Below are 25,623 nucleotides of genomic sequence, written 5' to 3'. Positions count from 1 at the left end.
AGTCTTACAATTTGGAAAAGTTTGAGTTAACTTCTCATACATAATGGGTACAAACACTTTTTCATGTTGAGTAATAGTACCCCAATCTACAGGTGCATATGGAAAATGATACATACAGGCTTTGTTATTTACCCGGGTATGTAATGATGAAAAAGTAAAGTTAGCAATAATTGGTCCAAGATAATCAATTATTATCTTATTCAAATAATAACTAAAATGCATGAACGGGCCATTTGTGTATAAATCTTAGTTTCTTTATAGTACTGTAAACTGTGTATCTTGTTGAATTATTTAGGTCCAGGTCTGTCATTAGGATTTACTAATGGAGTAGGCTATAGAGGGGGAGGAGGAACAGCACAGTCTTATCCCTACTTATCAGAGATGTCTGAAGTATCAGAATCAGAGATGTCTGCAAAAGATGATGAAACGGATTTAGAGAGTAATTGCACAGGTATGTATTCTTATCTAAAAATCATACATTCTTTTGAAAGTCAGAATTCGCAAACCAACCAGAACATGTACTCCATGACCTCGCCAGAGAGCTTTTGATTTTAAAGAAAGCACTAGCATTTTTATTCATTATGGGAAATTGCAACATGCTTTTTCTTGACACAATTTTGGCGGATTCTAGGTTCAAACGACAAACAACGACGTCTTTAAAACGTAATATATTTATTCAAAATCTTGTTCATATAGATTCTATGATGGCATCATGGGCCTCGATCAATGTCAGTGGAAGTGAAAGTAGTGCCCGGAACAGTCGTCTGTCAAGCTCCGATGGTTCCTTCTTCACAGATACCGACTTTGCCAGCGCCCTCACACAAGCTGCTGAAAATGTTGGAATACCAGTTGTGAGCTCCAATGGTGTGCAACACAAAAATGGTAAGTTGGTCAAATTAATAGAAATCTTTACCATCTACAACAATTTTGGATTGCATTTTCAGTTTTGTCTTTATACTTCAACTTAATGAGATTGCTTTTAATTTTCAGATAAAAACAAATCTGCTCTGAAGAATTTTCGGCAACGGTTCCCAAGCGACACTGACAGCTGTGCCAGTGGAGCAGAGGTTAAGAAAAAACGACCGACTGCTAGAAAGAAGAATGTTCAAGAGCCTAGCCAGAGTAAGAATAAATCTTGTTTGATTTCAATGACAGCCAACTCTATCGAAATCAGGCATCCTCAAAATTAGATATTCTCCGAAACTCAGAGATCCCAAATCCTTTAAATGCGTTCTGAAAAACAGTACATTTCAGAAAACCATTTATTTTTATTGGATGAATAAAATGTATATATTTTTATATATTGTATATTATAATGTTTTGTGTATGTTGTAGTGAATTAATTTCTGCTTATTTTTACAGAAGACGTGCAATCAAATCTAAGGAATGGTGGTTTAAAAGTAGATCAAATTGACACCAATAAAGAAACAGCATCACTGCAAAATGACACTGAATTGCCACCATATGATAAGCCTGAATTTCCGTCATCATCTCCCAGCAATACCTTTTCCAGTAGGAGAAGTCGTAGGTCAGATGGCGACCTAGAGCCGAATGAACTAACAAACATGGTAGAATTATATCGTGACATGAACGACCTCGGAATGACTTTAACTAATAATCCGTTAGCTTTAAGTGCAAATACTAGCGTTTGAAAACAAGACATTTTCCCAAAATGAAGATTTGATTGACAACCGGAAGTTTCAAAAACTGAATGCGATGCGATTTGCAGATGTCAATATCATCATGATTGTCTTATAATTATTAAACAATAAACAATGCTGGGAGATGTTTAATTTGGAATGGATGCAATGAGCTTTACAACCTGCGTACAAAAGACAATATATGGAATGCTTTAAGCTTACAATGAAAGTAACCGCCGTCAGATTGCAGTATTGAAATGGTAACTTAAGCTGCACTGTGTGAATCAAAGTTATGTATTTTACTATTATCATAAATTAATAAAAAAATTAGATGTCAAGGCTTTTTTTCAGTCTATTTTATCAGTTTTTTTTCCTAACAGCTTTGTAAATGATGTTCAAATCTTGCCAATCAATATTAATCTTATTAATTCTATTCAAAACAATGAAAATGTTGATTTTTACTATAGACTTTACAATGTACAAATAGCTGTATAAAAATAATTTTAAACTATGTAGAGTTTCCCAACCTATCCTGAAAGTATACTTATTATCACAGTAGTATCTGCAAGTCAGTATTATGTTTTTGTCTCATTTGAAGGTAATCAATATTAAATGGAATAGATTGCAAAAAGAAATAAATAACAAAAAGTACAGTACCTGTATATTGCAAATTGTTGCAGCAATTAATTTGTGAATACCACCTGTACTGGCAATCCTTTGCTGTTGTGCATTTATGCTATACAACTTTTCATAATAATTGTGTTTGCCTCCAGAAAATCATACTACACAATGATATTTCAGGTGTGTGTATACTTATGTCATCCAAATAAGCACCTGATCTGTCATAGTAATTGTGCATGGCACCTCAAAATCATAATTATGCCCATTATTCTATGATTTTACAGGTGTATATACATGTTATATGCAAATTAAATAAACATCTGATATTTCATAATGTTGAATTCCACCTGTAAAATCATTTTATTTAAAGGTGTATATTTTGTTATTCAAATTCCTTTGGACACCTGTGTATTCAATTCATGATATCTGGTATATTTATACCTACTAAACAAGGAAAATCTCCGCAGATTTAGGTATTTGACTGCGTAACACTCCCCTGAGCACTCGTAAATAGAGTATTGAAATGTGAAACGATCGTTATATGCATTGTACAAAGTTGATTAGTGTTAATTGAAATATATAATTATTACCATTATTATTATTGTTGTCTGGACACATTATTTTTATTGAAAATTGATGCCTTTTAATTTTTATAATTACTTAGATTTCCAGTGTTCATTTTATATTATGGAGTTTCTAGAGTTGAAGTTGTATTTTTGTAAGACATTTGATCCTGTTAATTGCAATATTTTTGTCAGTAGAAGCCTTTCATAGTTTCAAATTCTTATTACAAATTTTAAATGAATTTGATACGTCGTTGCTTCAATTATTTGTTTGGCTTACTTTTTTTACATAGAGTATAAAGGTGATATGTAATTAATTTTTAAGTTTAAAAACTTTTAATAATTTTGCTTTACTTTTAGTACATTGCTATGGGGAAAATGAAAACCTGATTGTAATGTTTTGAGCCCACCGATAGGCTAAACAAAAAAGAAATATATTAATTTGCCTTATTTTTATATTGTTCTTATATGCCTAGGAATAGATTTTTTAATTACAAATAGTTATATGAGAAAATGAAAAGGCCTGTAGATGTTGAAAATGTTACTATAGTTTTGCCTTAATTTATTTTATCAAGTTATTAAAGTGAAAAATAAATGAGAATAGAATTCTTTTTATATTTTAAGTTATTTTAAATTAAATGGTACAATATTAACACTTGTTGTTAAGTACTAATACAACATTTATTTACATGAAAATGTGCTTTTTAAATTGTGAGATGTTGCTTTATAAGATGTATATAAGTAAGAAGTTAAAATCCAAGAAAAATAATTTTAAATTTACAAATTATTTATTAAGAGTTAGGTTAGCTTGCAAATGCTGTACAGAGATAATATCCTACTCTAATCACATCGGTATCTGTTCAAATATTGGTATAGGTACCATGTTGTTTACCAATGTACAGTATGGTATTGATATCTTTACCAGTATGTTGATATGTTTACCAATGTACAGTGTGGATTGATCGGTATGTTTAGTATCTGTACCAATGTACAGTATGGTATTGATATCTTTACCAGTATGTTGATATGTTTACCAATGTACAGTGTGGTATTGTACGGTATGTTTGGTATCTGTACCAATGTACAGTATAGTATTGATATCTTTACAAGAATGTTGGTATGTTTACCAATGTACAGTATGGTATTGATCGGTATGTTTGGTATCTGTACCAATGTACAGTTTGGTATTGATATCTTTACCAGTATGTTTGGTATCACTATTGTATACCGGTACATTGGTATATGTACATTTATAACTTTACCAATGTATAGTGGTAATGTCTACCATTATGTGACACCTGTACCAACTCATCGGTTTAAACAGTGCGGTGGTATTTCTACCATTGATATACATATGTGTGTTTCTTTCAAAAGAAAAACTGTATATCTATCAGGTTGAATGCATCCTGCATTAATATATATACCAATTTAAAAGCATTGGTATCTAGTGTGTTGATAATGTAATAGTACCGGCACCTTGAAAAGGGGACATTTGGTATATAGTATACAACATTGTGGTATAACATGTTGGTATAAGCATTGGTATTGGTATTTGATTTGGTATGCACTGTTGAAGCATTTTGCTGTTATTGTTATTTATGAGCTGAAGTTGAATAGTGTTATTGATATTTTTATATATTGCCAAACACCTTAGATTTTAGATCAGCGGTGTTTAAAATTATATATAAACGTCATGGTTTATGACAAGTTAAACAAAAAATCGGTTGTACATATTTATGAAATTTATAATGAGAAATAATCGTGTATATGTTCTGCTTGATTGTATTATATGAAAAAAAGTGTTGTTATTAAAATGATTGACAGATTATATTCATTTCAAATGCAGTTATTATAAATTTGCTACTATCATTGTAACTGATCATAGTTGTAAAATAATACAATAATTATTGTTTATTTTATGTATTTTTTCCACCGATGATATTGCAGTGCGCGACAGGCAGACAAGCGTACTAGTTTTAATGCTTATAAAAAAACTGTATTCTGGCTTTTGTATGGCGGGGCTATAAATGTTGCGGTTATATTGTATTTCATCAGTCAAATTAAATTTAATCTATAATATTATTCTAACTTGTGTTATAATGTATCTAAAGCTATGTTTACACGCTGTGTTAAATACAGCGCTTCATTCGATTCGTCCCGCGTTCACACGTGTGGGGTATAAAGTTACATATACTGCACTTTTGAAAGAGTTATATTACAGGGTAGGGCCCTACATCGGAGGTATAATAAAGTTAACCGATCACACAAGCACATCGGATGTAACTATGATTCAGATCAACTTAAATCTCTCTATGCACGATTAACTTTAGTGTGTGTGAACTCAGCTTAGTGCATACAAATAAGGATGTTCTCCGTCGAGAAAAAAGAATCAAATTCACCGTAAAAATATACACAATTAGACTTTACAAGAAAATGTATTTAAAGTGAATTCAGTAGGCCTATACGATAAATATCACCATATTATTTTGTACCTTTTTACATTTAAAGATGTATTGCCCCTTTGACTAATTACAAACAAATTTTAAAAAAAGATTTCGAAAAAAAGTGGGTCATTTTGAAGTATCATAAACGAGTTGTAAACAATCCTAATTAACATCATGCATATGCATACTCGTAGTTTGAAATCTTTGTATACTTCCTTTTGCGATGATTTTCCAGACGAAATGTAATTAAATTAATTTACCTGTTAATTACGTAAACTTGTTGTTTTTGGCTCGAATTTTCGACTTAAAGTGAATAACTTTAATATTACTTTGATATGGCAATTTAAATTTAGAATATTTTGACCTTCATTTTTTTTTTGTTTCAAGGGACAATACATCTTTAAGTCTGTTGTGTAAAGCCTAAATATTTGAAAGTGATAAGCTAGTTTCTTGTCAGGACAGTACAATATGTGATCTTCTAAACTAAGCTGTATTTACTTTTGATAAAACAATAATGGAATAGTGTAACTCATGTTAAGGGGACATTTCGGCACCCAACAAAGGCTTTGACCTTAATGTTTCACAGAAATTGTACTCGCAAAATAAGAGTCTCAATTAAATATTGGTGTCTACAACACTAATAAAAATGTCGTTACAGTAGAAAGGAAATTCGAACATTTATCATATCTAAGAGATTCAGTATGTACTGTATGTCACTCAAATCAAACGTTTATATACTAAGTTCTTCTTTCTAAATAACCACCGGTATCTGGATGAAGTTATATTGAAAAAGGCTGACTATTAGCATTACTTCACCAAAACACATTACATTTCATATTTATTTTCTTCTTCGAGATAACCTATGCTAGTATACCAAGTATTACTATTATTATAAATTACAGATTGTACAGTAGGCCTTATGAATGTCTATACTATTAGAACGCTTCATTGGATACCAAAAGAGCTCCCACTCCCACATTGTGCAATCTACGCTTGCAATAATTAATTTCAGAAGCTGTAAACTTTGCCTAGGTCGTCTTAGGCCAACGTTTTGTAGACAAACCATGACCTTTCGGGTCTGACAAGCAATGAATCTGTGCGTTGCAGAAATTAAATTAATGGGCTTAAATAACACAATTTAAGGCGTACTTACCATACCCGGGGATTATCGAAATCATAATTTTGTGCAGTACCAATATTGTTTTTATTCTAATATAATTCGATTAAATTTTACCAAATAATGTTTGATTTGAGTTACATGCAACAAATTGAGGTTAGTATTTTGTCGTGTTCACAACACTAAGCCGCTGCCTGGTATGTCTATATGTAAAGCACTGCTTTACACACAAAGTTTGAATATTAAATCTGTGTTAACAGTAATAATTGCTTGACTCGTTTTATATATTTTCTTCTGTCATTATACTAATGCGTAAGCTTAGTTCCCACTGGAACGCAACGCAGTAGTCACAAACGATGAATTATCCGAACTGTCGCGTGCCATTGGTCGAATTGCTTGCGTTGCGCTTACGTCCTTGCGTTGGGTCCTAGTGGGAACTAAGCTTGAATTCTATATCGGGGATTGATGTTGTAGACTAACATTGATTGAGAGGATACCTGGAAAAACACAGACTGTCGATGTAATAGAGGTTTCCCCTGAATAGGCATTGGTTTCGTAAAACATATATTAGGCTACCCCGTTCCTTCCTTGAAATATAGGCCTACCCTTTTAATAAGAAGGGCGTATAAATTTACTTTATATTCTGTTTATCCCTTTACCTGTCCAGCGATCCACATCCGTTAATTAGTTAATTAGGATAAAATCACATGACCACATGCATACGTCACGGATTCTTTGGATTTTAAACAATGAAGCCATTGTCAAAGGTATGCAGTCATCTGTTTGTTGAAGATTGAAGATGGCGGAACGTACATAACGCAGCTGACTTTAAAACGATCGGAAAAAACAAGGAAGTTAGTAAGTTTAAAGACTGAAAACTGAATCAAGGGAAAATGGATAGGATAATACTGTAATAATACGGGAATAAACACTATTTAACGGATGTTATACGAGCGTGTGGAATACGGTGATGACGGTACCAATCCAGATTCAAACAAAAAACGAGTAAGTCTATACATATTTTATAAAAATTCCGTAACAACGTCGATATAATTGCTTGTAGCAGTAGTTTACGCAGTAAGATGTGGTATGTTTCGAGTTTTAGGTTTATATTGTTTAAATAAAACCGCGAATCCACATCGCCATCAACACTTGTTGATGATTGGTAGCGCGGGCCGAACGACCGATTGACCGGTTATTTATATGAGGTAGACTATATACAACTTTGATTTGTGTATTTTGATTGTTATATAGGCCTACACAGCCACATTATTGGCGGGAGAGTAATAATGTGAGAGTCTCCGTTTGCATTGTAACATATTAGGGACAATTTCATGTGACAATATAAATAGTTTATCAACATGACATGAACATATCACATTCACAACACACATTTTAATGATTAACTCAGAATCTTAGTCGATTACAGAAACCGTGTTTTTTAAATGTGATCGATACACTAGTAACTGGTCTTAAGCTCTGGTAGTACCCAAATATGGTAGTGATATGACATCATCATGTCCATATATTGTAATAAAATGATTTAAATTAATAATATTTGTGGTCAATTAGGCAAATACGGATGTTTCTGCTCCCCCCCCCCCCCTTATGACAATAATAACAGATAAATGTATTGTATAATTGTCAGCACTAATGTATTTTGTTCTCTTAAAATCATTTGTAGATTTAGTTAAAATGTAGTAAAGCTATATATCAGTTTTACAATTTATCGCATGCTGCCAACTCAATTTATAGTTAATTAATAAATATCTACAGTATAAGCCATTCTATACTTGATTCGTTCAATTTACGAACGCCTTAAGTTTTTCTAATGCTTCTGTTGTCGATTTTGTGTCCGGGTGATCATCACTGAGGAAGAGTTGGAATATTCGCAATGCTTCGTTGAACTGGTAGCGAGCTCTTTGAAAGAGATTATTTGCAAATAGGAACGCTCCTAAATTATATCTGAAAAAGAGTATACAGTAGAAATTATCAATTTACTCATTCTAGATGTTTCATTTTAACATTTTTGTTGTTGAATATGTTTATATCATTCAAATAGAATAGATAAATACATTACGTATTAAAATAAATATAGAATAATTCTAGCAAATGAAGAAAGTAAGCTAGTTCCAATGCTGTTTTTAAACCTATTGTTGTAAAGTCTCAACTCTTGTTTTAAGTAGTTGTATACCAGTCAAATCACACAGATAAATAAATGCATATTACAAATCGGATATCAGAGGATATTGAAAGAGAAAAAATTCCAGTAATTTAAAAGTGTTAAAACAGTTCAAACGTACCTGACAACTGCAACGTCAACGTGGTTCTGTCCATAAGCCTGTACCATGATATTCAACACTCCTTTGAATAAATCTCCAGCTAGTTTGTCATTCTTGTCATCGTAAACCAGAGCGATGTTATTCAAGATGGCTCCCACACGTGGGTGACTCAACCCTACTTCATTTTGGGTTAGCTGCATATCCCAAAGATGGTGGATCAACCCGTCGTCAAGACGACCTTGTCCATACGAAAGCTCTCCAATCTGAGAAATACAGATCGAAAGTTTAAATTGGGTTTCGTCTCCTAAAGTTATTTTTTTAAAATTTATAACTGATTTATTGCCAACAAAAAAACAACATAAACATATCATTGACAAAAGGTGATAAGATTTAGTTAAAAGAAACTAATCAAAGCTTAACACCAACTTAAGAAATAGTATAATTAAGAAATATGCCATATGTTGAAATAATTAATTTAACGTATTTAAAATAAAGAAAAGGAAGATAAATGTAAAGCTTTATGTTACGATAACTATAAATATATAACTACAAATAATATAAATAAAAAAATGTGATAAACTGAAACATCAGTGACGTTGGTTTCTATTAGTTATTTTAACTATTAAAATTTAAAAGATGTTTATTATTTATTTTATTCCGTTAACTTTCTTTACTGTCGTGGACAGACGATAGACGAGAGAGCGCCATGGTTGGCAGGGGAGAAGCATGTAGTTGAAAAGTGTATTATTTGAGTCCACATTGTCATGAGCAATGATTCTTTCGAATGGCGCTATACAAATGGAAGCATTACATTTACCTGTCCAACTATTGCGGCAACATAGTGGTGGTTCTTTCCTAGAATATCGGTTGCTATCTCCTGAGCGCGTTTTAAATATTTCTTTGCTTCTTCTGCTTTCTCTTGAAGTCGAAGTACAGACCTTTAACAAGCATAAGAAAATCGTATATCAAACTCTTTATTTTGTGAATATTAATTAGGTTGCTACTAAATGTTGAAGAAGTTTGTAACGGATGATAACAAAGATTCAGATAATTTAAGAACATGAACCTTGATATTGTATTTACCCCATTCCAAGAAGAGCTTTCACAAATTGGAGTTTCTGCGCTGGTGTGCGAATCTTGTTCATACGACTGATGACGTCATGTAGGTTTTTCATAGCATCATCGAGTTCCCCGAGATTTCGACAAACCAAGCCTAGCTGTATTATCACCTGTCAACGAACACATTATTATACACTGTAAACATTGTTCCTAACTATTTCGTAGTAGTTTACATATCTATCTATATTATAAATGTTGTATTTTTACAATAGTTGGGAAACGAAATAAATTTTAGAAATATCAATCAAACTTTGCAGTGCAGCAGCGCTTACCTCCAGCACCTCTGGATGGACACATTGTCGTTTGTACGTGTAATGTTTATGATGGTATACAATTGTTGAATAATCTTCCTTGTATTTTGTTTCCAAAGCCTCCAGTAGCCGCTCATACAGTGATCTTAGAAAGAATGTATATAGCTATATGATTATTTTAGTTATTTAATGAATTGGTATTTAATAATGGAATAGCACAAACAGATTATAGTTCACGTTGAAACACCGGTTCTCGTCAGATCACCGAAGTTAAGCAACGTTGGGTCTGGGAATATTGGGTGCTTTATATATTGAACTGGGGTTACGTCAGGGATTTGGAATCAGCACTGCTGACTCTTATGACAGCTCCTGTATCTAATATCTGCCTCAGACGTACTGGCTCATGCCTTTCCTCTGCTGAAGGTGGACACTGAGCTTGATCAATGTGCTTCAAACAGTCCTGGCTAAGTTTCATCCACCATTCAGATGAATGTAAGACTAATTGACATTGTCCTTATGTATTCAAAATAGCCACTAAAATTTCATTCTAACCTTGCCCCTTTTTGAAGACCCAACTGCATAAAGAATCCTGCCATCGATCTAATTAGACCAGCTTTATCTCTTGTACGCTCCCACGTTTCCACTTTTGCCAATGTATCGAGATACGCTTGTTCAACTTGTTCGTAACCACCGAGCTAAAATAATATACATAAATATACAGTAACAATATTATTGCTATGTTTTGTATTTTACTTAATAATTTCTAATGTTTTAGTATGTACTCAATGAGTTTGAATTACATAATGTAATGTGGAGGTTTGGAAAATACAATGAGTGGTCTAGTAGTCGTTAGTATTTACATAGCTACATGATATGATAGTAAACTAAACATATTATTATAGTAACATTGAAACCAGCTCATAAGATAACAATAATTTATTCTTACTAGTTGCCAAGCTTTGATGAGTTCAAATTTGCCCTCTTCCGTTGCCATCATTCTTTGAAAGACTGCAATGTTTAGAATAGTGGCACGTAGACGCCTCAGATCACCAGCTTGTGAGAATAAGAACGGAACTTCTTCTGTCTGAAACACGAAAAGAAATATGTCCAAATTAGTATAACGTACTGTAAATTGACATTTTCCATACCATTGCATTCATTTTATAATTTTAACAATTGAAAATGGCCAAACATTTAAACTTACATAGCGATTATCGATGTCCTTTTTATTAAAGAAATCCGCCAGGTTAAGGTAACACTCCGTCTTAAGTTCGGGTATGTTCAGGTACTTCCTCTCAACGGCTTGTCTAAGATGGTCGTGGAAGAAGTTAAGAACTCCATTTCGATTAATTACATTCTCTTCAAGAGATAGGTAAAAGGGCGACCATACTCTTGATGTTACCTTAAATAAAAGTACATTGTAATAGCCTGGTTAATCATCAATATATTAATATACTGTTTGTAAGCAAGCTATGGCATAATTGCAATGCATTTGGTCTATTTATGTGTAGACCTACGTTATGTACTGTTGCTTCTCCACTGTTATTATATAATTGTATATTTGAAGGCATTATATTTAGAAAACTTACTTGTAGATATTCTGTTAATTCAGCTTCTGTCATTCCCTTGTTGGAACACCAAATTGCAGTTGTAGTGTCTCGTACAAGTCCAGGTCTGTACAGTAAATGGCACCAAGAAAATAGGACGACATTGTTATTAATGTTGAGAACAATGTATTTATCACACAACAATGTAACATAGTGCTATGCTAATAGTGATACCACAGTACTAAGATACACTGACAGTATGTAATAATTTAATGTAAAGCTATTAGAATTGCCAAAAATATACTGTACCTTTCAAATGAACCAACCTCGAAATCGTTTTCCAAACGTTCAAGGATTTTAACAAAGAGTTCTCCTGGATTATCCGCGAGAAGATAAGTTTTGATTGCATTTGTTAGTTGATAAAAACTTCCGTACATGCGAATCTAAAAAGCGGAAAATTGAAGTTATTAATAATTTATATAGACAGTGAATACAACATTTAACCAGAGCGGATTAAAAATATAAACCATTGTGTTCAATAGAGTTAATGTACACTCTACGAAAAAAAGTAGGGATCTTCGTCTCTCGGTGTACTGCCCAATCCACCACCAGACGGAAAACAATTCTACGGAAATGCGGTAATTTACCTCATCCATGAGTGACTTTAAGTACAATGGGTTGCTGGTCTGGTCTGCATCTAGTATCATATTCATCTGTTCTTCACTGAGTGTCTTCGCGTATAATGTCATATACTCTGTTATTATCTGCTTCTTCTCATTTGGTTGTAATGGAAAAATCTCAAATGTTGGCCAGTTGTTTGCTGCAACCGCATCGTAGGCCTGAAAAGAATTGTATTTTAGTTTGATCAATCAACTAGTTCAACAAACCTTGGCTAAATAATCGCAATAGTTAATTATGTCAGATGATCCGCAGTTATAACCTTCTAAAAACCAGATAAATAATATCGAACTTTGGTTGAAACATACCTTTCCAGGAAGTGTTGACAGTACCATTTTGACACCACTTGGAAGTGATTTTGGAAGCCATTTTAATTCTTGTTCGTCGCCTTTAAAACAAAAAAGGAAGTTACACGTTACCGTGTTGTATGGTGGTACTACTGTTTTAAGTAAGAGTTTCACTAACAAGCAGTTGGAGCAGCGTATTCTCTTCCTCATGCCGATTAGCCATTTTGACTATTGTAGCTTGCTCAATACTTCACAAAACTTACCCGTAGCTCCAGCTCCTGTGTCTAGCTGATTCAAAGCATCAAGTACGATTGTAACTTTTCCGCTATTTCCTGCCTGTTTGAGCCATGATGGCAGATCTAGGACAAGGTTACGATCAGATGAAGGTACAGCTTGCGGGAAGTTAAAGAACTGCTTCATTTCTTCATACAATCTGTTGTAAGCAAAAATCAGTTTAGATTTGTACAAAAGTGCAAAATATTATTTTCATTTTTTTATTATTTGGAAAAGGTAGACATTTCCAATCCAATACGTACCTTCGCAAAAGATTTAAGTGTGAAGCACTCTCAGCTGAGCTACCAATAAAATGCATGAAGACGAAATGACTAGGGTTCTTTTCCTCGTATCTTGTGCACCAGTTAGCAATCAATGCCGACTTGCCAGAACCAGATCGCCCGAGTACAACAAACGGAACATCCGTATCTTTAGCAACGTGATCGTCAATTGCCTTGAAGTAGTCTTCTCTGCCAATATAGATTCGACAGCGAACTTCGGCAAATGCCACGTGTGCTTCTTTCTCCCGTTGGAGGCCTGTCAGTTCTGTACCCGGTGGAAAATCCTCATCTACGCATTTTGTGAGATCCTTTAAAGGGATGAATATATCAATGCATTAATTGATGAACATCGTTTTTAAAGATTGCAAGTACAGTAGTTTTGGAATGTATGATTATTTGAATGCGAATTTATACAAAATATATTTAAAATCATTTTACTCATTTATAGTTACAAAAAGCCCAAAGCTACTTCTGATATTATTTGCATCGTACTGTACATTACCTCAAGGATCTTTGCGTGTGCTTCATCAGCTCCTTTATATTTTCTTACGTTCATTCCAGACTCTTCTACAACTTTTCTAAATTCCCTTTGTTGATTGTAATGCCACAAAGATTCTAGTGCGTTTTTCTTGCTATCGGATTTTTTAACATCTGTTTTAGAAGTAGCATTATTTTCTTTTTTGATATCTGGTTCTTCCTTTTTAGTCTCCACCATTTCTTTTTCTTGTTTTTCCTTTTCCTCCTTTTCTTTTTCTTGTTTTTCCTTTTCCTCCTTTTCTTTTTCTTCTTTAGCTTTAGCTTCCATTTCATCTTGCTAAAAACAAATGCGATATATTCTTTATATGTATTGGTATTTCTTTGAAATTTAAAATCTAAAAAAAAACATGTTGGCTGATATTAAGATTCCATACTGTACTTACAATTTGTTTCATTACTTCCATATCTTCTTCGCCTAACTGTTGCTCTCTTATATAAAAGAAAGACCGATTTTTTGAAGATTCTTTATTTCGAAGAGCGCCATATAGTGCTTCTAACTAGGAGAGAAATTAGAACCATTATCTGCGTTTTATGTTATACAATATATATTGATCTAAATTCAAACTCTACAAAGGTTGTATTTAGTATGTTCAATATAAGTATAAGGAGAAAATAACTTTTGAAGGAATAATTCAGATAAAAAAATAAAATCAGGTATACAGTATAGTATATAATTTTTGTAATTAAACTTACTCTCGTAACACTTGTATCAAATCTAAAGTTATCAATCCAGTCGAAACGACTGTAACTTTCAATGGCGACATTGTAAGTTTTGTTAAGAAGTTTATCAGGTATTGCTTCTCTCTGGGACCAGCCGTATCTCTCACCAAGTAGACAGATAAAGTATGGACGGCACTTATCAATCTATAAAAAACAAGAAAATACTTATTTTTTCATTTTCTTTTGTATCTAAATTGAAGAATTTCTTGAATGAAATGAAATGATGGTCAGGGCAGTACGTATTGATGCTCAGTCGGATAAACGACATATAAGGAGAAATGATATGACATAAATGTTTGAAAGGATCGATGCTTAGGCCTATTTAAAATGGAAAAGCGTTTTTAGTCATATGTATATCCATAATTTAAAATTTGAGTACGATCGTACAACCGATTGTTAACTTACTTCGCGTAAACAGATAGAAATGGTTTGACCATCTTTTGACTGTTCTTGCGTGATTCCCCATCTGAGATCTACGTACGTGAAACATATCCCTCTCTCTGTACATGTACGATTTAACTCTCGAAAAGCCTTCTTAATAAGAACTTCTCGTTCTTCCTGGAAATCCTTAAACGTACTTGACACAAACACGCGAACCTCGCGCCTTTTTTTCTTCGTTCTACGTTCGATGGGCTTTGTAACGGGAAGCGAGTCGTTGGCTCTGTTTGATATCGGTTTGTTGAAATCTACTGTAGCATCTTCCTCTAGATAAATAAATAATAGTAATAATAAATAAACATTATTCATACATTTGACATATTTATTATGTCAAAGGCCATACATATCGACATGTATTACTTTGAAAAAAAAGATTGAAAGTTAGGCTACACATTTGAGAAATGCTGTGTTGGTGTGGGGAGATTGTGTGGAAGATACTTGAAATTTTGGAAACTCATGTCATGCCATACATCGATGATACTATAATACTATTAATACAGGTAGTACATACCTTCATCCTGTTGAATTTCCATCAAAGATTCGCCATGTTCTTCTAGTAACCCTCTGACAACTTGGTCAATACTTTTGTCATTCTCACCACCTATAATGTCTTCGTAAACGTCACCGGCAGCAGCCGTCGTCTCGCTCTTAACACGTAAACAAGCGGTTGATATCATAACACCAAAATGTCCCGCCCAATATTTATCATCTCTACCTATGATTTCAATATAAATCAATCAAAATAAGTTAGCAGTCTTAAATCTCCTACGGTGTCTTTAAGAATCGAAACATTTTAAGTCATAAACGCTAGCGATGACTTTATGATTCCTCATCAGTTGATAACGGCACCAATTATAAAGGCAAATTTGTTTCTATGACAGTAAATGATTTTGATGAGATGGAATTGTACTCAACAACACTAGCGGACGACAACAGTAGGACTGAACTGAATGGCAATCGGGTGAAAAAGAGAGGCAGATCCAATGTGATGGGAAAGAGAAATGGCAAGAGACCATGAGAGATGGAGAGAATATGTTATGGCCATATGTTTCCGTTTTCAGATAAACAATAACAAACATATGTACATAATATGAAAGGATGACTAAAAAAAAGCCACGAAAAGAATGTAGATGAGGTCTGAGGTGAAAAACAAAAACAAACGTACGTAGAATCAAAATGCAAAACATACCAGTAGTTTGAAAGGAGATAAGCCGAAGACCCTTTCCATAATCTTTGAAGGTAAAACTCTCACGAATCCATTCTGAATGCGTTATGCTTCCCTGTTCATTTGTTGTTTTGCTCGCAATAGTATCACCATCAGCATTCATAAGTGTAATGGTTAGCGAATAGTAGCCTCCGCCACATGTTCCGGCACGAAACGATTCTGAGGCCTATCGAAAAGTAAACAAATTGATAAAAAAGTAAACATATAAATGGAACGAAAAGTGGAATGACAGTAGTAGTAATAATGTGAGCATTTTAGTTGTACTGTATGTTCACATTGACATTGATGTCTGCCTTACTGTGAAATTTCTGAAATTTAAAAAAAAACAAGACAACGTTGAGTGTACATTAGAAATGTTAATCAACATAATTAGGCCTAACATACCTGAATTTCCGGACATGAGTCCAAATGTTCTGCCGAAAAGTGAGACAGAAGATTGATTTCTTGATTTTTTACGCAGTTCATATGCGAAGAAACGAACTCTACAAGATAACACGAAGAATTGATATAGTTAAATTATGTATGTTATTAACAACTTTTTAAAACTGTACAACAATTAAAAAGAGATTGACCCAATAGTAAAAGAAAGGGCATATTCGGGCATTTTTGTTTCTATTTTTAGTAGGCATAGGCCTATACTGTAGTCTTGTATATTTATTTGTTTTGGCTAAATGTAGGCTACAGTTAACTTGTCTTGGTTCAACCACATCCTGTAGTCTATTGCATGTTGATGAATAATCAACTTTTAGATTGTGGTAGTTTTATTCGCATACTTGAAGACCAAACTTCGAGACTAGTACTTACTAGTTTCGGTATTGTCGCCTCCACTATGAATGACCCAGTCGCCAGCATAATTCCAGCTAGACATATCGGCTGCCTGTCCAGGATAAAATGAAGAGGAACGTTTATTAAAGCATAGGAAACGGTGCATGATCATTGTTATAACCAATACTAGAGTACAAACTTACCTCACCAGATGCATTTTCCAATAGATTTGATGACCACCCGGCGATTTTTATCTCTTTCTTTGACAGTGTACGATTTAGAGGCACCAAATTATCTGCTAACTGAGAATAATCAAAAGGAATAGTTTGTTATAAGCATCGGCCATTAAAATGGAAAGAAATTAAGTTAAGACTTTATCTGTTAATTTAATAGCGGCATAGTTTATATAATGACACTCTGGAAAAGGTTAATTTATAAATTAAATGCCATGGTATTTTGCCAGTAATGCATGTTGAAAGTAGAGTTTTGTCAAGTGAGTATACCATTTGCTTATAGTTTTTAGTAACATTAAATGTGTAAAAACCCATACCTCAAGTTTGCTCTTGACCTCTTCAGCTAACTCATCTTCTGAAGGTTTCGGTTCTACATACGTTTTATCTGTAACAACCAGAGCCGACAATCTTGCACCAGGTCCATTGTTAACTTGATAAAATTAAAAATACATTAATAAAATCTTTTGTAACTTTTAAACTAGTGTTCATTTTAACTTATTATATCAATTCAAACCATGAATTAATGAATATTCATTATTCATTGAGGATTCTTTTTACTATGTTTATTAAATGTGTACTTTTCTTTGTTTTGCTAAACTGTATCTGCCTTACCCGCTCCAAACAACATTTTCAACTTTTTGTTGTCGACTTTTGTATCAATATCTGTAAACTTTAGTGACAGTCCTGGTACCTTTTCACGTAATTTCTCCGTTGTTTCCGTTACCTGTACAAAATGTAATCAATGAAGAACTTGTTAGGCAGATTTGTTTTTTTCATTTTCAGTTGATATTACTCAACTGAGTGCATTTTCAATAGTTGGTACAGTTTTAATCGGAATACGGTATAGGCCTACCATTGTGGCATTATACGCACCTGAGCTGCTACGTTTTCTTTTTGAATAATCAGCTCATCGATGAATGTTAAGTTTTTACTGACGCCATACAACCTCACGTTATATGTTCCATTTGGCACGTCAAACTATGGAGAAAAAACCCAAAACATCTTAAAAACATTATCCAAAAAGTTAGTAAATAAATATAGTTTGTTCTTTGATCGATTCATTTAGAACATTGTTTCATCAGGAGAACAGTCAGTGGATGTGACCTAGTAGGCTAGTCAATCTAGCAAAAAAAACAGCTCAAAGTGAAACAAATTGCAAACAGAGATTTTTTTTTTTTAAATGGTCATATATGATGAGGAGATGAAAATTTGAGCATCACACCTCTGTCACTCATCCCGAAGGTATGCAAATTAGCTTAAATATGCAAATTAGAGTGAAATTACAGGGTAACCATATCTCAAAAACTACTAGTCCGAGAGAGTTGATTTTTTCACTGATTTATTCAAAATGTATATATTTATATTTACTCTAATGCAACATTTTACGATAAAATGACCGGAAGTACAACATTTGACCTTCGACCCCATTTCTCAATGTTTGCATATACAATGTGACTAAAATGTCTGTAGAGACTTTATTTTGCCCTCAAATGACCCAGACATAGGTTCCTAATAGCCAGCATAGGACTACTTTGTAATTCCCAAAATTACACCTTTGTCACACACCTCGAAAGTATGCAAATTAGTAGCAGAATTTAAATAAAATATGCAAATAAGGGAAAAAAATTACAGTTGTCCTATATCTCGAAAACCACTAATGCTAGAGAGTTGATTTTTTCACAGCCGTATTCAGAATGTACATATTTCTATTTGCTCCAATGAAACATTTTACAAAAAATTGACCGGAAGTATGACATTTGACCCTCGACCCCATTTCTCAATATTGCATATATAATGAAACTAAAATGTCTGTAGAGACTTTGTTTTGCCCTCAAATGACTCAGATATAGGTTTATAATAGCCAACATAGAACTGTTTAGTAAATCTCAAAATCACACCTGTATCACTCACCTCCAAAGTATGCAAATTATTAGTACAAGTTACATAAAATATGCAAATTAGGGGGTGAAATTACAGGTTCCTATATATCGAAAACTACTAAGGCTAGAGAGTTGATTTTTTCAATAACTTGTTCAAAATGTCCATATTTATATTCGCTCTAATAAAACATTTTACGAAAAAATGACCGGAAATACAACAATTGACCCTCGACCCCATTTATCAATGTTTGCATACATAATGCGACTAAAATGTCTGTAGAGACTTTGTTTTGGACTCAAATAACTCTGATACATGTTTCCTATAGTCAGCATAGGACCGCTTTGTAATTCCCAAAATCACGCCTTCGTCATGCACCTCAAAATTATATTATTATTATTAGTAGTACAAATTACATGAAATATGCAAATAAGGGGGTGAATAAATAAATAAATAAATTACAGTCTTCCCATATCTCAAAAACGATTAATGCTAGAGAGTTGATTTTTTCACAGCCGTACATATTTGTACATATTTCTATTTGCTCCATAAAACATTTTACAAAAAATTGACCGGAAGTATGACATTTGACCCTCGACACAACTGGTGCTGACCGGGGTTCAATTAGACCGATCCCTGGTTAGCGACGAAGGCGTATCTCTTTACTTCGGTTTGGGTTTTTTTGGCATGGTTGGAATTCCCTTTTTTCGTATTAGTTTATATACAGCGCTAAGAGGTTTCACAACATTAGGCGCTATATAAAACCAGGATATTAATATTATTATTATTATTTCTCAATATTTGCATATAATGCAACTAAAATGTATGTACAGACTTTGTTTTGGCCTCAAATGACTCAGATACAGGTTTTATATAGCCAGTATAAGTCAAGCACCCCGAAAGTATGCAAATTAGTAGTACAAGCTATATGAAATACGCAAATTACAGTGAATTGCCTTATGTATGTCGAAAACGCTAATGACCGATAGAGATATGGCAACTTTCTTGTACTACTAATTTGCATACTTTCAAGCGAAGTAACAGAGGTGTGATTTTGAGAATTACTAAACAGTTCTATGCTGGCTGTAGAAAACCTGTATCTGGGTCATTTGAGGCCAAAACAAAGTCTGTACAGACATTTTAGTTGCATTATATGAAAATATTGAGAAATAGATTTGAGGGTCAAATGTCATAATTCCGACAATTTTTGCGTAAAATGTTTCATAAAGCTTGGTTCCCACTAGAACGTAACGCAAGGACGTAAACGCAACGCAAGCGTTTTAACCAATGACAAGCGAAGTTTTATAGACAGTTAGCCATCAAAAGCGAATAAGCCATCGCTTGTGATTGGTCAATTCACTTGCGTTGCGTTACGTCCTTGTGTTGCGTCGCCAGTGGGAACCACGCATTAGAGAGAATATAAATATGTACATTCTGAATCAACTCTCTAGCATTAATGGTTTTCGAGATATGGGAAGACTGTAATTTCACCCCGAATTTGCATATTTCATGTAACTTGTACTAATAATTTGCATACTTTCAAGGTGTGTGACAAAATTTTGATTTTGGGAATTATAAAGCGGTCCTATGCTGACGATAGGAAAACTGTATCCGAGTCATTTGAGTAAAAAAAAATTATCTACAGACATTTTAGTCGCATTATGTATGCAAACATTGATAAATAGGGTCAAGGGTCAATTGTTGTATTTCCGGTCATTTTTTCGTAAAATGTTTTATTAGAGCGATTATAAATATGTACATTTTGAACAAGTTATTGAAAAAATCAACTCTCTAGCCGTAGTAGTTTTCGATATATAGGAACCTGTAATTTCACCCCCTAATTTGCATATTTTATTTAACTTTTACTAATAATTTGCATACTTTGGAGGTGAGTGATACAGGTGTGATTTTGAGATTTACTAAACAGTTCTATGTTGGCTATTATAAACCTGTATCTGAGTCATTTGAGGGCAAAACAAAGTCTCTACAGACATTTTAGTTTCATTATATATGCAATATTGAGAAATGGGGTCGAGGGTCAAATGTCATACTTCCGGTCAATTTTTTGTAAAATGTTTCATTGGAGCAAATATAAATATACATATTTTAAATATTTTAGTGAAAAAATCAACACTCTAGCATTAGCGGTTTTCGAGATATGGCAACGCTGTAATTTCACTCCCTAATTTGCATATTTAATATTACTTGTACTACTAATTTGCATACTTTCGAGGTGCGTGACGAAGGTGTGATTTTGGGAATTATAATACAGTTCTATGGTGGGTATTGAAAAACAATATCCAAGTCATTGAGTCCAAAAAAAAGTCTCTACAGACATTTTAATCACATATTTATGTAAATATTGAGAAATGGGGTCAAGGGTCAAAATCTGGTACTTCCGGTCATTTTTTTGTAAAATGTCTTATTAGAGCAAATATAAATATATATATTCTGAACCAGACTGTGCAAAAACGAACTCTCTACGATTAGTAGTTTTGAAGATATGGTAACCCTGTAATTTCACCTTAATTTGCATATTTAAGCTAATTTGCATACCTTCGGGATGAGTGTCAGAGGTGTGATGCTAAAAAAATAATCACCTTATCATATGTAACCATTTAAAAAAAAAAAATCTCTGTTTGCAATTTGTTTCACTCAAAATGCTAGATTGACTAGCCTATAGGTTTTGGTAGACCCGATGAACAAATGATAAACAAGAAAAAGTGGTATGGGTGTGTTTGATATGGGATTGTAGTCATAATCTAATTATTCGGTAACAACATGTAAAATAGTTTATGTAACATTTAAACATATTTGAGGGGATACGCCGGAGTTTTCCGATTGTCTACTGCATCCCTCATTCACTACTAACCTCAAATTCCATTTCATCAAGAAATGAAGGATGTGTGCCATTACTAGTACCTCCGATGAATCCATCATGAGTGTTTCCAATGACAGCAGTCAGTCTGTGTCCTGGTACAATATCAACAAACTTCCTAACACCTTGTAGACCTATTAGATAAGATCGAATAATTAACAATATTAGTGCAGTATTAAGTGAATGTATATATATATATATATAAACACACTATTCTTCTGTAAATCGCATACATTGTATCTGGTGTCTAGGCGGATAAAACAACAACAGCAATATGGAATAAAAATTATATATCAACCATCATGTAATGTAATATACTTACCATGTTTTTCGTGCATCTTAAACAGTGTTTGTGTGTCGGCAAATACGATTCCTGAGAGTGATTCATAAGCTGGTCCACCAAGATTTATCGCCACATGTACACCCTTTGGTTGTATGGTCATGGTATGCGGTGATCCTTGGAATTCTTTCAGTTTTTCAAAATCATCTACATTTTGTTTACAAAAGAAATATAATCAATTTTCTTCCAAAAACCACGTCATACTTAAAAATTATAAATGGCCACATATTTTTTATTAGAAATAGCTGGAGAAAAAAAAATCTATCTAATTATTTAATCACACATTTGAGCCTCTTCAAAGAAAATATATTTTGCTAGATTAAGAATAATACATGACATTATTAAGATTGTTTATCCTTACTTATATCTTTCACAAATGCAAAAGCTTGTATAAACTTCAGTCCTGGTTTCTTATCTTCTTCTGATAACACTCGACAAAATCCAAAACGACCGTCTGGTTGTTTTAGAAGCTTTCTCATTGGTATAATTTCAAGAAGTTTCCCATTCAGCAACAGTTTAATTTTACAAGCTTTTGTAATCCAGCCCATTACCTTATCTCCATGAATTACTAAACCAGTTCGTATTGGTTGTGCCTCACCCGTCAGCAAACAATTTGCCAATTGGCTCTCGTCTACTTGAAAGGGTGAGGCGATGTTTGATAAGACTGTATAGCGACAGGGGCCGGTTGGTCCAACAGCTACAAGTTTATCATTTTTAGTGTAGATTGTCCATGCATTTCCAGATGACAAATGTCCACTCATACCCTGGACAAATGTACAATCGATATTACTTTTATTTATGCTGACAATGTACAGAGCAGATGTGGTGTCATCATCTTCCCCAATACCATGTGAACATAGAACAAACATACTTCCATTTGGTAATTTCTTCAAATCACTCAGAAGAGATGTCTCTTCAGAACCGACAAAACTCTGTGTGTGATTTATTAACGATTTCTGTCCTGTCACGTGTACTTTACTCTTTAAATCTTCTGGTGAATTAAAGAACAAAAGTATCGAACTGTTTTGCGGACCATTAATTTTCAAGAAATCATTTTCGTCTTTTGTAAATTTCCAAATATCGTTTTTGTCAGGTAGAAACACAACAGATGAAAATGGATCTGACTGTATTAGGTAAGCATTGCATGAGGTTTTCCCTTTAATTGGTGGGCCACTACAAAGCGCTAGAATTGAAAAAAAGTTCGGCAGATCACTGACTTTAATTTCGGTATTGAAGACTCCTTTCTTGCTACCTTGTAACAGAGCTCCGCATTCACAATTTCCATACTGGGGAAGATTTGATAAAAGATTTGTATGTGACGTTCCATATATTGCCATCGGACATAGAGCACCAGCACTATTGGTATAGATGACATCATAGTGATAGACTGAGTGTTCTCCGGTCTTGAACAATGACTTCGTTTCGAAGTGGTTGCCACTTGAACCACACCGTACTAGCTGAACTTGCGCCGATGTACCGTTTCCTGTAACTCGCGCAATTTGAAGAAGAGCTGCGCCTCCTCCTGGCCCTGCATTTACACTGAAATTTAACTTGTTATAAGACTGAACGGGATGAGATGAGTGTGCATGTCCTTCTATGGCAGCATTTTTACCTGAAAAAAAATGTTGATAGTTATGTTTAATATACAGCTATACGAATAGTAATAATTATTGTTTTCTTCTTTAATAACTTTGTTACTCACTCATGAGAGTTAGAGCAGTCAAACAAATACCACTATATATAGTCATATTACTGGTTGATTAATTGTTCTCGTGGCACATTTATGTATTCCATTTATCAGTGTTTTAATTGAACCAATTATTTTTATTTTTTATTTTATGTCTTTTAGGCAATGTGGCCAAGGATTACCAATAGTGAATTAATCACTGTCCTATCAGATAGGTGGTAATCCCCCTGATACAGGGGCTATTTTGTGAACCAGTTCACCGGGGTAACCCCCTGTCCAATAGAAAAGTTAGAAACAAGATTACTTACCAATAATAGGTTTACGATCAGGCATAGGCGGAAAATTCAAATCCTCTTCTTCGTAACTGATTGGTTGTTCTAAAAAGTCAAAGAAAATGAAAAATAACCGTACGAACTACTGTACTGTGATATATGAAAAAAAAATTGGTAAAAAATCCCGTACATTATCATAAAAGGATGTAGGCCTACTAATTATAAATTTATCTGCAGATTCAACAAATCTGTACATGTTGTTATGGTTCCATGTTATGTTCTTTACTGTTATCAATAGACATGAATTGAAACACGACAGTACACTTTACCATTGTCACGTTTTAATTTGTCTGCTATGCGTTTGCTGTTTAGTGCAGCGCCAGCCGTTCTGAAAGCAGTCACTGCAGCAACCTTCCTCGTTGCGACTGGTCCCTCCTTCTTCTTTGTTAAAATAGTACCCATGTTTCGGTATTGTCTGAAAAACCATAAACGAAATTATTACTCCACTGGTTTAATTGAGATTAGATTTAATCTGCATTCCTATTATTCCATAATAAGTTCTAGGCCTACATGATAAGACAACGATTTGCATTACCATTTGAATAAGAGGTCTTATGTGTAGGCCTTAAGTATGTATGTAACACAAGACATATTCATTAAATTCACCTCAAACAATAATTGTTCAGTCTCATTGATTATTATGTCAATCTGTTATTTAATACTACTCTTTCGTCACTCATTCTGTAAATACAGTGTCATTGTCGCGTGTGACTATCTGTATCCATAGAGATTCATTCATAGATAGGCTAATTTTTAGATAATAGTGTTGCTAGAAAGCTAGAATTAGGCTTATTAAATTTATGTTAATTATCGTTATACTGTAACTATTTAAGGAGTTCTACTGTATGCTGTATATACAGTAGGGCCTGTACTGTACTCTATTTTACTCTCTTCTCTGTTAACACTTTATTGTTCAATTCAATGAATGACACTTATTTCAGTGAATGCAAAATTAATCAAACGAAATTTAAGGTCGTTAACTAGTTGAAACTGTCAAATTTTCAGTAAGATAACATTTTAGAAAATGTTATCTATTCTAAATATATAGGTAAAACATAGAGAAAAATATTGACGTAGGCCTACACGTGGTTAATATACGTATAAATAACAGCGATGTATTATTTATATATAGGCTTATATGAGATCATTAAAATTAACAGGACATGCGTTTGGGAGAATCCTTGTTAGACACTATCATACATAATGTTTAAGGTGAGACCTAAAATGACAAACTATTATGCATATTATATGTGTATTCTTACCTTTTAGACAGAATATATTACTAGCTATACTGCTCCATTGCCTTCATATTACCGTATGTTGCTAAGCACTGTGAAGCTTCTTGTGTTGACACTTAGCTCACGTTATTGTGTATAATGTATTAGGAATCATTGAACCGTGACTGTATTGTCAATATTCACCCGTAATTAATGCAGTATTTCCATTGATTTCTTCATTCTTTTATATTACGATTCTACGGGGTAACT

General features: G+C 33.5%; 3 protein-coding genes across 8 annotated transcripts in view; 2 read left to right on the top strand and 1 right to left on the bottom strand.

Moving 5' to 3' along the window:
* The window catches only part of LOC144850003 (protein sax-3-like), a 229,442-nt gene extending 226,612 nt beyond the window's left edge, over window positions 1-2,830 (top strand). For all 6 annotated transcript variants that reach the window (XM_078707161.1, XM_078707158.1, XM_078707160.1 and 3 more), the window contains 4 exons: window positions 296-451; window positions 697-882; window positions 991-1,122; window positions 1,363-2,830. In XM_078707161.1, the coding sequence (XP_078563287.1) occupies window positions 296-451; window positions 697-882; window positions 991-1,122; window positions 1,363-1,652 (764 nt within the window). In that variant the 3' untranslated portion in view covers window positions 1,653-2,830. The remainder of the gene's footprint in view (window positions 1-295; window positions 452-696; window positions 883-990; window positions 1,123-1,362) is intronic.
* A 4,201-nt stretch (window positions 2,831-7,031) lies between these two features.
* LOC144850012 (uncharacterized) overlaps window positions 7,032-25,623 on the top strand; it is a 38,971-nt gene continuing 20,379 nt past the window's right edge. The window contains exon 1 of the mRNA XM_078707174.1: window positions 7,032-7,390. Coding sequence (XP_078563300.1) covers window position 7,390 — 1 coding nt within the window. The 5' untranslated portion in view covers window positions 7,032-7,389. The remainder of the gene's footprint in view (window positions 7,391-25,623) is intronic.
* On the bottom strand, window positions 8,054-25,468 carry LOC144850002 (uncharacterized). Its single transcript, XM_078707155.1, has 32 exons — window positions 25,399-25,468; window positions 24,406-24,551; window positions 24,113-24,181; window positions 22,479-23,729; window positions 22,100-22,264; window positions 21,772-21,911; window positions 17,895-17,999; window positions 17,634-17,745; window positions 17,339-17,451; window positions 16,992-17,090; window positions 16,828-16,900; window positions 16,408-16,505; window positions 15,988-16,189; window positions 15,310-15,513; window positions 14,766-15,064; window positions 14,334-14,504; window positions 14,024-14,137; window positions 13,606-13,917; window positions 13,086-13,411; window positions 12,813-12,982; window positions 12,571-12,650; window positions 12,232-12,423; window positions 11,894-12,027; window positions 11,627-11,711; window positions 11,242-11,439; window positions 10,984-11,121; window positions 10,590-10,732; window positions 10,059-10,182; window positions 9,751-9,896; window positions 9,485-9,605; window positions 8,689-8,930; window positions 8,054-8,350 (listed from the first exon to the last, which is right to left on the bottom strand). Exons 2-32 carry the CDS (start codon window positions 24,536-24,538, stop codon window positions 8,188-8,190), a joined length of 5,922 nt encoding a protein of 1,973 aa, XP_078563281.1. The 5' UTR covers window positions 24,539-24,551; window positions 25,399-25,468; the 3' UTR covers window positions 8,054-8,187.

Source organism: Antedon bifida, chromosome 8, assembly GCF_963402885.1.
Source record: "Antedon bifida chromosome 8, ecAntBifi1.1, whole genome shotgun sequence".
Taxonomy (NCBI): Eukaryota; Metazoa; Echinodermata; class Crinoidea; order Comatulida; family Antedonidae; genus Antedon; species Antedon bifida.
This window is presented reverse-complemented; position numbering and strand designations above follow the sequence as displayed.

Bases quoted from the DNA above. Each gene is read 5' to 3' on its own strand.
- LOC144850002 (XM_078707155.1), bottom strand. From the start codon at position 24,538: ATGGGTACTATTTTAACAAAGAAGAAGGAGGGACCAGTCGCAACGAGG. The intron at 16,901-16,991 runs GTAAGTTTGTAC...TATCCTGGACAG, and splicing joins TGGAAAATGCATCTGGTGAG to GCAGCCGATATGTCTAGCTG. The intron at 14,138-14,333 runs GTAAGTTTAATT...TTTCTCTCCTAG, and splicing joins TTGATACAAGTGTTACGAGA to TTAGAAGCACTATATGGCGC.